The sequence below is a fragment of the Eutrigla gurnardus genome (genome assembly GCF_963514095.1).
Source record: "Eutrigla gurnardus genome assembly, chromosome: 16".
Lineage (NCBI taxonomy): Eukaryota > Metazoa > Chordata > Actinopteri > Perciformes > Triglidae > Eutrigla > Eutrigla gurnardus.
The window spans coordinates 19,233,828-19,246,598 of NC_139927.1; the positions used below are offsets into that span (position 1 = coordinate 19,233,828).

At 40.9% G+C, this 12,771-nt stretch overlaps 1 protein-coding gene across 4 annotated transcripts in view; it reads right to left on the reverse strand.

Annotated features, from left to right (window-relative positions):
- Positions 1-5,178: 5,178 nt before the first annotated feature.
- The window catches only part of senp6a (SUMO specific peptidase 6a), a 35,772-nt gene continuing 28,179 nt past the window's right edge, over positions 5,179-12,771 (reverse strand). For 2 of the 4 annotated variants that reach the window (XM_084031321.1, XM_084031323.1), the window contains 11 exons: positions 11,511-11,704; positions 10,896-11,092; positions 9,981-10,097; positions 9,728-9,850; positions 9,542-9,634; positions 8,922-9,268; positions 8,228-8,316; positions 8,051-8,139; positions 7,869-7,937; positions 7,332-7,482; positions 5,179-5,992 (listed from right to left, as the gene is read on the reverse strand). In XM_084031321.1, the coding sequence (XP_083887447.1) occupies positions 5,756-5,992; positions 7,332-7,482; positions 7,869-7,937; positions 8,051-8,139; positions 8,228-8,316; positions 8,922-9,268; positions 9,542-9,634; positions 9,728-9,850; positions 9,981-10,097; positions 10,896-11,092; positions 11,511-11,704 (1,706 nt within the window). In that variant the 3' untranslated portion in view covers positions 5,179-5,755. The remainder of the gene's footprint in view (positions 5,993-7,331; positions 7,483-7,868; positions 7,938-8,050; positions 8,140-8,227; positions 8,317-8,921; positions 9,269-9,541; positions 9,635-9,727; positions 9,851-9,980; positions 10,098-10,895; positions 11,093-11,510; positions 11,705-12,771) is intronic. The other 2 variants (XM_084031320.1, XM_084031322.1) reach the window with 2 other exon arrangements.

Consider the following 12,771-nt stretch of genomic DNA (forward strand, 5'->3'; position numbering starts at 1 on the left):
GAGGAGGAGGAGGAGGAGAGGAGAGGAAGAGAAGGAGGAGGTGGAGGGCACGTTTTTACCCTCATATTAAAAGGTGAGTATCATTTTATTTCTGGTTATGAGATTTTCTAGACTTTAATTCCCTTTTTCTTATATTTGTCTTTCAGAGAGAGGAGAGCAGGAGGAGAGGAGAGGAGAGGAGAGGAAGAGAAGGAGGAGGTGGAGGGCACGTTTTTACCCTCATATTAAAAGGTGAGTATCATTTTATTTCTGGTTGTGAGATTTTCCAGACTTTAACTCCCTTTTTCTAATGTTTGTCTTTCAGAGAGAGGAGAGCAGGAGGAGAGGAGGAAAGGAGAGGAGGAGAACAGGGGAGATGGAGGGCATGTTTTTATCCTCATATAAAAAGGTGAGTATCATTTTATTTGCGGTTATGAGATTTTGTAGACTTTAACTCTCTTTTTCTTGTATTTGTCTTTCAGAGAGAGGAGAGCAGGAGGGAAGAGGAGGAGAGGAGAGCAGGAGGAGAGGAGGAGAGGAGAGGAAGAGGAGGAGGGCACGTTTTTACCCTTATATGAAAAAGTGAGTATCATTTTATTTCTGGTTATGAGATTTTCTAGACTTTAACTCCTTTTTTCTTATATTTGTCTTTCAAAGAGGAGAGCAGGAGGAGAGGGGGAGAGGAGAGGAGGAGGAGAGGAGAGGAGAGGAGGAGGTGGAGGGCACTTTTTTACCCTCATATTAAAAGGTGAGTATCATTTTATTTCTGGTTATGAGATTTTCTAGACTTTAACTCCCTTTTTCGAATGTTTGTCTTTCAAAGAGAGGAGAGCTGGAGGAGAGGAGGAGAGGAGAGGAGAAGGAGGAGAGGAGAGGAGGAGGTGGAGGGCACTTTTTTACCCTCATATTAAAAGGTGAGTATCATTTTATTTCTTGTCGTCACAATTCATTTTGTGATGAATGAAAATCTGCCCATGTGATTTCCTAGACTTTACTGTAATCTTAGAAACACTTTTCCATTCCTTGTCCAGGTTGCTTGGGTTTTACAGGTTTTCTCAGTCGCTTTGGTGCTTTTCTCACAACACTATTAACATTTGCACAGCAGTTAGTGCATTTCTCAAAACAATTAGTGCAAACTGCAAAACCTAGTGGATAACCTGCAAAAGCACGTCACTTGCTCAAAATGGATAGTCCATTACTCAAAAGCAAGTATTCATGTCAGTGAAACTGCCAGTGTCATCAAAATGAGAAGTCTTGACACCATCGTTTATGAACAAGATATTCAAATGGATTTGTCATGTTTTCATTATGACAGTTTATTCTCTGCAAAAAAAGGTCAGAACTCTGTGACGCTACCTGAAAATGCTCAAGACAGCAGTATACACTACTGGTACAGCCATTTATGTGTATTTTTCTTTTGCACAATGCTGTAGAATTGCAAAGAGCATATACAGTTAAAATGTGAAACGTATGTATTCAGTGTCTTGTACTCACTTACTCCCCTAACTACAGCAATGTGTAACTTTACTGTAGTTTTCAAATCTTCACCAGATCCACTTTACCCAATGGTCAGAGAAATGTTCAAGTTTCCACCTTTCCTGAGCACTTCATGGACTTACTGTTGGTTTACTCTCACCACAAGGTCCATTGAGTGACTGGAGCTTTCGATCATATCACATGAGCTTCAACAGATGTCACTTCAGTTGCGGAGCTACTCAGACTGACCTGTTTTATCTTGGTTAAAATGAGAGACAGAAAACTTTCAAAGCTTCACCATCTCTGTGAAAACAAAGACAACTCCACCCACGCATGAAGACCATGAGATTTAGTTGAAAGCCTTGTAACAAAAAGCTAGTAAGTGTACTAAGTTAATGCTACTTTGTCAATATGAATCCCTGTCAGTGTTCAACAGCAACCGGAACCTCCACTAACACCTCAAGCGGTTCATTTATAATTGAATAATCAAAGGATCGACTGAATAAGTGCATAAGTGGGACGATTTAAGAGTCATGAATGTTTCAGAGTCCGGTAACCAAACACCGGCTGAGTCCCTCAACACCAGACTGGAAGCCGAGAGCAGCATTTCATAACAAAACCACCTGAGACGGCGGCTCTCAGCGTCTGCATTCAGCGGACTCATTCCACTCATGATGCTTTCCAAAGAGCCACTAAACAAATCTCAACAGTTTCCGCGTTTCCAGGACAACGACCCCCCGGCTGCCTGACCCGGTGGAGGGACCCCCCATACATATCATATTGTCAAGTTCTGTGTATTTGTGACCACAACTCTGCCCAAAAAACAGCTTGATCAACTCTTTAAGGATGCAAAGGACAACTCAATTTCTCTTATTCTTTGATATTTATTTTCTTGAAGAAGGTTTTGGGTTTGATGGTTTCGAGGGATATAAACAGAATGATGTGAGGGAATGGAATAGGTTGATAACCTTCAAGATAAACAGAAAAGACATGAATTAATCTCAAATAAAATATGAATTAATCTCAAATAAAATCCAATAAACATTTTCCCTCAAGAAGAATAAATGTTACTGTTCCATAATTCTCAAACCAATGTAATGATTAAAGTAACTATACATACTTAATCATTCAGTTCATATAATGTTTCACCAAGATACATGAACTTAAATTAGCATAACTAAATTTATCCAACTTAAACTGCATCTCATTAATTTAACAAAACAGTCATGGAGAAGCATGACCTCAACACATTGTCCACATCCAAAGTTGCTTTTTCCTACCAGTTGCATCTTCTGGTTGATCAGGAGCTGTGGTCGTGCCCTGTGTCCAGGGGCAGGTGAAAGGGCTCACTGAGCTTCCTCCAAACATTTCATACCTTGCATTTCCAGGCGAACATGGTCTCTCTAGGAGCAATTTCCAAGGGTTTGGGTTCCACCAACTTACTTAGCATGTGGTCGCCCTCTGCAGGCTTGGAGTGCATCAGAGTGTGAATGTCCTCTAATTAATTACTTAGGATTTGACACACACAACACATATAAAACTGTGTTGCTTATTAAACCGGGCCAGTAATAATGTGTAGTGCAGCCTAGAGTGTCATGTATAACAGTACTTTGTAATGATGGATGTATACAATACTAATACATTAAAATAATAACTGTTGACAGATTCATATTTTAATTATATATTGGCATTTCTACATCCCAATTTCACAACATAATATTAAACAATCAGGAAGATTTACATTTGTTTATTATAGCACGGTGGTGTAGTGGGTAGCACTCTCGCCTCACAGCAAGAGGGTTCGATTCCCGGTTCGGCCCCGGGGTTCCTTCCTTCTGTGTGGAGTTTGCATGTTCTCCCCGTGTGAGCGTGGGTTCTCTCCGGGTTCTCCGGCTTCCTCCCACAGTCCAAAGACATGCAGGATGGAGATAGGTTAATTGATGACTCTAAATTGCCCGTAGGTGTGAATGTGAGAGTGAATGGTTGTTTGTCTCTACATGTTGGCCCTGCGATGGACTGGCGTCCTGTCCAGGGTGTACCCTGCCTTCGCCCAATGACAGCTGGGATCGGCTCCGGTAGACGATGGATGGATGGATGGATGGATGGATATCAGTTTGGTTGACGTCTGGTCTTGGACTTTAACAGTGTGGTTTTAATGTTTTAACTTTAATGTGACGGTTATACTGTAAATATGGGGGAGTGCAGTTCTATTAAATAGCTACGCATTTTTAGGCATTTATTATGTTATTTGAAATTTCAATTCAGGTCCATGGAGAGAATAAGCCCCGCCCCTTGTGGTGGACCATGATAGGAACTGGAAAACTCTGTACGGTATCAACAGTGAGAGACAGATGTTTTCACCCCGTTTGAATTGTACCATGAATTACAATATTTGTTGATTTCAAGAAGACATACTTTATTATGCTCCCTTTTACTAGAATACGTTTTCATTTATTTTTCCCATCAGGCTGTCCTGCAGCAGCTCTTCTCTGAAACACGGTTTGACATCCTGCCCCTCCCTCCCAAAAAGCCCGATCTGCACCGATTGGACAGCACTCACTGTGTTGTGATTGGTCCACCTCTTAGTGTGTTTTTTACAAATGCCCCACCCTTTAAATAACCAGATAACAGTTGTTCTGCTGAGGAATATTGGTAAATTTAAGTGTAGCCTCTTCTTCTTCAGCTCCTCTTCCTCTAGAAGTCCATCATAAGGACATTTCTGTTCGTCTCTTCAACATGGAGACTTCATGCTCAGTTCTGCTCTTACCAGCTTTGTTGGGACGCGTGCAGTGGCTGGGCAGATATTATGCAAATGTATCAGTTGGTGACATCACAGCAGATTTGAATTGAGACGTTTGAAGCAGTTCAGGAGCAGAGTTTGTGTGGGAGAGTAACTTCCTGTGGACTTGGTCTTTAGGCTTTTAAACGGAGGAGACCTTTTACATGAACACATCTTTACTACTCAGGAAAGATGAAGCAGAACATTAATTAAAGGTCCTCTTTAAAAGATAATCTTACACGTCAAGAAAGTCTCATTTTGTGGAATAACTGTTGAAGTTATACCTAACAAGAAAGAATTCCCCCCCAGCAGTGTGATAAGTGGCGTCTCCCTCTGAAGCTACGATGCTCGTGTTTGGTACCAGGATGTAATGAGGTAGCTAGCCAAGCTAACAGCCGTGTTGGTGACTTACATGAGTGTGAGACGAGAGATGGAGTTCACATTAAACCAAATGATACGACAACCTGAGACTTTCTGGACTTTGAAAAAATATCTTTTAAATTGACAAACATTGTGTGTAAAACTTGGTACAATTCAAACAGGATAAACATTATGGGTCTCTGTGGATCAGGATATACGAGCATTAGGGTCAAAGTTCAAGGTGCAATGTTATGACAAAGAAGTACGTCACACTGAGACGCATGCAACAGCACTTTGTCAGGACGGTTGCAACGTTTGTACTCCAAGTTAAGAGGAAAAGAAGGTGAACACAGGGGGACTACTTTCAGCAGCGGATTAATCCACATCTGTGGCAAAATACTACTAAGTGCATACTTTCTTGCAGAATCTTAAAAATAATTCTTCTTTGCACTTTGTGACACTCCCTCATGTAAAAATATAAACTGCCTCAGCGTACACACACACACACACACACACACACACACACACACACACACACACACACACACACACACACACACACACACACACACACACACACACACACACACACACACACACACACACACACACACACACACATTCTGATTACACAGCACAAATAAAAAAGCAACGGAACAGGAAGTGCTCTTGCATCTCAAGTTGCTTTTAATGCTGAAAAATCATCCAGTCCACATTGGAGAGACACAACAAGCACTGAACTACGTATGTGACTCGTCAACTTTATTTTTTTTTTCCCAGACTGGTGGATTGCTTACAAATAACAGCAACTTCCTTTTTTTGTCCGTTTTGTTTTTGTCTTCCTCTACACAACTAAAAAGCTTAAAAAATAGTGATGCAAGAGAGCAACAGTATCCTCTGCACAGAGAGAAGAACATCCATGAAAACATAACTTAATGAGCCACTCCATGACTGAGGCAGAAAACAGTAAATTACAAAGGCAGCGGGAAAACTCCAGCATATTTACAGTTCATGTTTTATTCAATACAAATTTAAAGGTGTGTTTGATGTCTGTGGTTAATGGAGGGAGTTGAAGTGAATCCAGCAGCGTACAATCAGGTCCGGACCCCCCGCTATGCCTGGGAGTGACGGGGAGAGGAGAAGGAGGAAGGTGGGCTCCCTTCAGGGGCTGATGGGTGGGTGTGGCGGCCGGCCCTTCGACCCAAAAGTCTCTTCGATCTCGGGCTCTCCAGGAGAGCCGGGCGGAGCCTGCACCTGCCCCGACTCCTTCCTGTCCACTTGTTGTTGCTCTTGGATCTTCAGGATCAGCTCCTTGATCTCCTCGCGCTTCGTCTTCATCCGTTGCTGAGGAAACCACTCGGACAAGTTCACCGGCAGATGGAAACTGGAAATCGGATTCTGTGTAAAAACAGAAGAAATTTGACTATTTATGAGCGTGTTTGTTTTCTTATCAAACCAGGACGGTATGAAAGTCAACAAGGCCGATATTAAAGGAGAAAGACCTGAACATACCGGGGTTGAGCTGAATGAACTACACAAAAATACAAAATACTTAACTGTGAATATTTCACATCAAATTTAGAGTCATCAATTAACCTATCTCCATCCTGCATGTCTTTGGACTGTGAGAGGAAGCCGGAGAACCCGGAGAGAACCCACGCTCACACGGGGAGAACATGCAAACTCCACACAGAAGGAACCCGGGCCGACCCGGGAATCGAACCCGGGACGCTCTCGCTGTGAGGCGACAGTGCTACCTCTGGGAAACATTTAAAGTGAAAATGTCTCAGGCTTTTATTGTGAAAAGCAAGAACAGAAGGAGTGGATCTGGTCTGTGCTGCTTTTCTCAAGGTTGAAAGGAGTAATACGTCTGCTGTCTTGGTTCAGACTATGGAGACTATGTTGTTGTACTCTGTGTACATTTTGAATATGTCTGTTCCACACAACGTGATTGGTCGACACCTTTATTTGCAGTGTGAACGAGCTTGCACCAGAAACAAATTATGTCACATTTTTAATATCCTATGTATATGTATATGTTCTGTGTAAAAGTACATCCAAATGTACAAACAAAACAACAGTTCAAAAATATATATATCGATGTGCAAAGGTGATAAAAACATAATAACCAAATAATAAATGAGATATATCTTCCTTATCTGTGCCACAGAGCTCCATTAAACACATATGAATGTAGTGTATATATGAGTGTAAAGGTAGAATTCAGTGTTCCTCATCTGAGATATATTCTTATTCTTACATTTATTATTGCTATTTTACACATTAAACACACATTTATTTAACTTTTGGCCATTTTTGTTCATTATTTACTGATTCTGAAAAAAATCTTGATTCTGAAAAAAATCTTTTTAATTTGCTATTTTTTGATGATGATCTAATCTCAAAATGCAACCCTTTATGTTTAATGTCATGTTTAATATTTGTGAATGTATAATAAATGTTTTTAATTCTTTCATACAAAAATAAATGAGCTGGGACACAACAACATGTGAATGTATGATCTTCTGTAGCTCAGAAACATTAGTTTTACATAAAAACCTTCACTTTGTTTTAAAAATGACTTAACATGAATAGAATGGACCTTAATTACATGAACTGAACTAGAAAACAATAAACCAGAGAGAGTAGTAAAAACAAGAGAATGCAAACTGAATGAAAATGAATAAAAGGCTGCTGAACCAACATGGGACCGGTGTGTGTGAGGTCCTCGTCTCACCTCGAAGAAGCTCTCCACATACTGCAGGACGTAGACTCCACAGTCGCTGAAGTTGTCCTGCTGAGGCACTCGTGGACTGGAGCCCTTCATCACATCCTTCCCGAAGCACCGCTGGGTCCCTTTACGCACCTCCCACTCCACCTCCAGGTACCTAAAACAAGCACACACTCAGCCTCAGTGGCTTTTAAGGAAATACTCAATAGGAATCTAAATGAAGCTGTAGGTTTGATGAATGTTTGTGTGAAGTCATTTTCAGCTTGTTTGTTTACGTTTTGACAACATGAAAAGTGTGTTGAATGATATAAAAGCAGCTCCTGTGTGTACTTATGGATGTACAGACGACTATCACTGAATTCATGGATTCTCAGGCCGGTTCTGCAGTTATGAGAAGCATCTGTTTTCTATGATTTGTAAATGGATGTATGGACACTGAGTTATGACTTTGAGTAGCAGTGATGCTACTTGAGCTGCTTCTTCTCACTGTTTTTCATAATGATTTTAATAATTTAATGGTATTTTCTAACAGCAGACGCTCACTCTCTGAGAGTTTTCACCACGGTCGACCTGGCCGGACCACGCAGGGAGTCCATGATGAGGATACAAGGCCTGCAGCAGAAACACAAACAGAAGTCATGTTCACAAGCTTCACTCTGCCTCGTTGGTTCAAGCAGAGCGGCGGTGCCACCTGCAGGCGAACAGGCTGAAGTGCACCAGCTTACTGTTTGCAGAGGCTCATTTTGGAAGCCAGACCGGAGGCGTCGGAGGCGAGTGTGTCTTCAGCCAGAGTCCCGTCCTCGCTGCACTCGTCCTGGAGACACAGACATCAACTGTGAGCGCCCAGAGTGTCCTTCACATGAGACCAGGTGAGACTAACGGACGTAAAGAGAGGCGAGTACCTGACAGGAGCTCTGGTCATCAGAGAAGGTAAAGGGGTCTTCGTCTACTTTTCCTGAACCGTAGCAAACACTGATTCTCTGCAACCCACCTAATAAGACACATTCATCCGTTACATTACATACAAACATGTTAATGTGAGGTTCTGTTGGCCAATTTAATTGCTTGTTGGAAATCGGTTTAAAGAATAAAAATCAGAGTGGAGGAAATCAAACTGAAATTCAGATTTTATTTTTTAAATAAACTATTCTTCCACACATCAATTCATTATCTATTTGTATCTCTGCAGCATGAATGAAATAATCTATGACAGGAAGCTTCTTCTTTGATGGTGCCTTTTAAAACTCTAAAGATTTACTTTTTGAGAGCCCAAAAAGTTTTTTTTATTTTTTTTATTTATTTTTTTTAGCATTTTCAACTCATCTTTGTTTGCGTATTGGTTTTTGTAGAAAATATTACTCTACTAAATCTTTTTTTGCGGACAAAACTTTCCAAAAAACATTAGTAAAAGAAGAGTTGAAATCATTTAGCACATGAGGGAATCATGTATGTATGTATGTGGGTGGAAGGTTTAAGGGGATACTGGAAAAACCTGAAGCAACCTGCAGTGAAAAGTGGAAATGCTACGCTACACTCGGCCTGTTAATGAAAGTCGTTAGAGTACAGCTCTAAACTGTGGCAGTTAAAAGTCCTCACTTGTGAACTGTTGCTCCACGTCCGCCTGGCCGTTGCTGGACGCTGCTGTGGTGTTAGAGGGATCTGGTCCCCCCTCTGTGAAGGCCGGGTTCTCCTTGGCTGAGGGATAACCGTTGGTCCGACCCTGCATGGACGCCTCGGGGACACTGGGGAACTGGTTCTCAGAGGAGCTGTCCAGCCCGTCTTTGTCCGGGGACAGAGGACGACAGTGGTCCGGGATGTTCTCCTCTGACGGAGACTCCGTAGCCGAGGTGGAGGCTGGCAGCGGGCCTTGGTACAGCGGGTTCTGCTGGTACAGCGGCCCCTTGAGACCCGGGAAGCAGATGACCGCCAGGTACCAGTGAGCTCTGACAACACAAGAGTTATCTGCTTATTTAACCTCAATTCATTAAGGAAACGCATTGAGACGGAGGTCTGGTTACATATCATACATGCAACCTTTTATAATCATAAAACAGTCAAATAAATAAACAAATAAAATAACAAATATAATGTTTTCTTAAATTAATTTAATTTAAAAATGAATAAATAATTTAAAATACAATCAAATATATTAGATTGGTAAAACATAAATAAAAGAAATACTAAAATATAATAAAAACGTCTTCGATTTGACTCACGACTCGTTGATGGGAACGAAAATGAAATCCTTCTGGAAGAGATCCACGTGACGAGTCCACGTCTTGACCCTGTTGTGCTTCCTTTTCTGGATTCTGCAAAATCAAAAGCAAACGTTTTCACATCCAGCTGCAATAAAAACCTGAACAGAATGTTAAAACGTCCTGTTGATGCCGTCGGAGACTCACGGCAGGTTAGTCGTGTCTGGAGCGTTCCTCCGCTCTCTCTGGTTGAGTCTCTTGTAGAAGAAGGAGCTGAAAACGTGGATTCTTTGTGCGTCGTATTTTTTCAATTTCTCTAGAACTAAATATCTAACATGGGAAGACAAAAGAAGGATGACACTAACTCCGAGACAAAGCCAAAATAAACACGGATATTTTCTTTGACATTTTGTAGAAAGTTGTCATCTGTTACGTAAGGAAATCAGCAACAAATACTTACTTTAAATAAAAGTCTATGATAACGTCGTTTAGGAATTCTCCATCATTAAGGCAGTGGAGGTCTTCATTAGTTACTGACATGCCACCTTTGGCCGGGGGAGGAGGGTACACCATTAATCTGGAAGACAGACGCCAACAACTCTGTTAGACTGGGAGCAGCATCAGTACCGCTAATGTCCACTGGAGGCCCCGCTGGCTGCTGGAGACCGTCCGTCAGTGGATCAACTGTACACGTATGTAACATCATGGCACACGTTCATCATGGTGCAGTGGCCGGCTGTTAAATGAGATGCGACACTGTTGCACAACCCTGAAATGCTTGATTACAAATATGTATCATTTTATTCAAATTGAGGCTTTTGTTCAAGGAGGTTTTTACATTTTTGGGGATGACGAAATCATAAAATATGACGACAGACATTTGATGCCTCATTAAAAAACTTTGAGTGTATAAAAAAGTGACAGTTAACGCAGCCCTACTACTTATGTTTTATAAATCCTTTAAAGTCACATTATATAAAGTGCAATGTCATAACGTTACGAATACGACTGCTTTTATTGGTTAGAAAGTTGGACTTCTCAAAGAACAGTGGTATCATTACTTTGCCTTAAACCTATTTTTGGGGGGAACAGTTTTCTTTGATATTGGTGGAAATTTGTCCCAAAGTACTGGAGGTTGGCCTCGGATGTCTGATTGGGTTAATAATCTACTTTCTCTTTGGACATCGTCCCTGATGAGAGACTGCTTGTATATAAATGACACTTAACGACTTCTGCTTCTTCATTTTGTTCTTCTTCAAACTACATACAATATATTTCTCATATATGTGTAATTGACTATAGGTACTGAATCTCCTGTACAGTCAATCAGCTTAAACATGGGAACCATTCAATGGCTGACAGCAGCGTCACTCACTTGACTATTGGTCCGGAGAAGGTGGGCTGCAGGTCGGTCATGTCCTCGTCTTCATCATCGAAGAAGGCGCTGGTGTGCTGCCGCGTGGCCATCCTTGTGCGTACGTGCATCGTGGCCGGGCTCACCGGGGACACCTGCGTAACCGTGGCAACCGTGGAACCCTGGGTGATTTTCTGAGGGCTTTGTATCGGGTTCTCCTGCAGAGAGGAAAAATTAAATACAAATAATCCCTCAGTCTCCACTCCAATGGTTGGACATCTCTAAAGTTAATACCTAAAAATAACTAAACATTTGTTGAATGGAGCTTGGTGGCATATTTATATTAATTATATATTTATATAATATATAAATAATTTGATTTCTCCTAACTTATAACTTATTTTCAGTTTGCTTTCATTATTAATGATTATTGATACATTATGCTTTATTGCCTGTAGATCATAACCAATCTCTTCCGTTCAAAGTGCTACATTAATGAACAGACTTGACTAAATTAATATCTTTGGGTTTTGTCCTGCTGGATGAACCAAACGAGACATTTTAGAACTAAACCCATTCTTGGAAATAACTGTTAGATGGATCCATGATGAAAACAATAACTAGTTGCAGCCCGACCTTCTCCTCCTTCTGTTTCAGGGCCTTGTTGTAGTTGACCAGGCGGATGTTGGCCTCCTCGAAGGGCAGCTTGGCGGGGAAGTTGCTGAGGTTGTTGGTCCTGCCGATCTCCCCCAGGATGTCCTCCAGGATCGCCTGCTCCTTCATCACCAGGCCGTTCTCGAAGATCAGAACAATGAACTTCTCATCCGACTCTGACGGCACACAAAAGCAGGGGTGTTTTTTGGTAAGACTTTTGGCACATTTTGTTTTTTTGTTGCTTTAATTTGAAATAAATGCATCAAAAATTAGAGGTGAAATCTCTCATCTATATTAATATTTATTGCTGTTGCACTCCAGGTGCATCCTGTTCAGAGTTATATATAATATCGATTACTTCCTCAATGCCGCATCTAATACTTTCTTTTCAGCTATTTTGGATTATGAAGTAAATTTGGCAGGATATGACTCATAACAGCAGAATATTAACTACACTTGACATGAAGTCCAGTTATGGTTTGTTAAGCAGAGAGAAAAAACATTAAAACTAACTCACTCTGTAGGAATTAAGAGTAAAAGTAAAAACATGAGTTTAGTTTATTACAGTTTTACTACATTTGGAGCTCTCTGGTTTCATCCGCAGCCTTCATGTCTTCTATAGAAAACAAGCCGCGCTTCTTCCTGTGATTACGTTAACCTTTAACAAACGCAGCTCATAATAACCTCCAGCACGAATCAGCCCTGCTGATACAGCACCGTGGGTTGTTATTATAAAACGCAGAAGAACCAAATGTGTTATCTCAGGCTCATAAAGCCTTTCATCGAGTCACAGAACATAAAGCTGCATTATTATCTTCTATTCTCTATTAGAGGATTCAGGCTGCGGAGGCGTTTTATTGTTGATGCTTGATTTGCACAAATCATATGTAGTTTTCCTAACAGTTTTTTTTGTCAGAAGTACTTTCACACAGAATATTATGAGACAGAAAAGCAACTTTTTTTCAGAATAAGGTAATTTAATCAAATAAAATGCATAAACCAATCAGGATATGTAGAACGGACGTATTCAAAACGTACACTATAGTGTACAAATCGGCAAACTTTATTCCTCTTTTCAACCTCGACAAAGGCGGCGTAGCCCGGATCTACTCCTTCTGTTCTTACCTTTCACAATAAAAGCCCTAGACATGAACACTAACTGTTTACCACATAAACTCAAATTCACTCAGAGCATTTCATTAAAAGGAAACTCAAACTATTCAAACCTTTTATTGAGATGAAT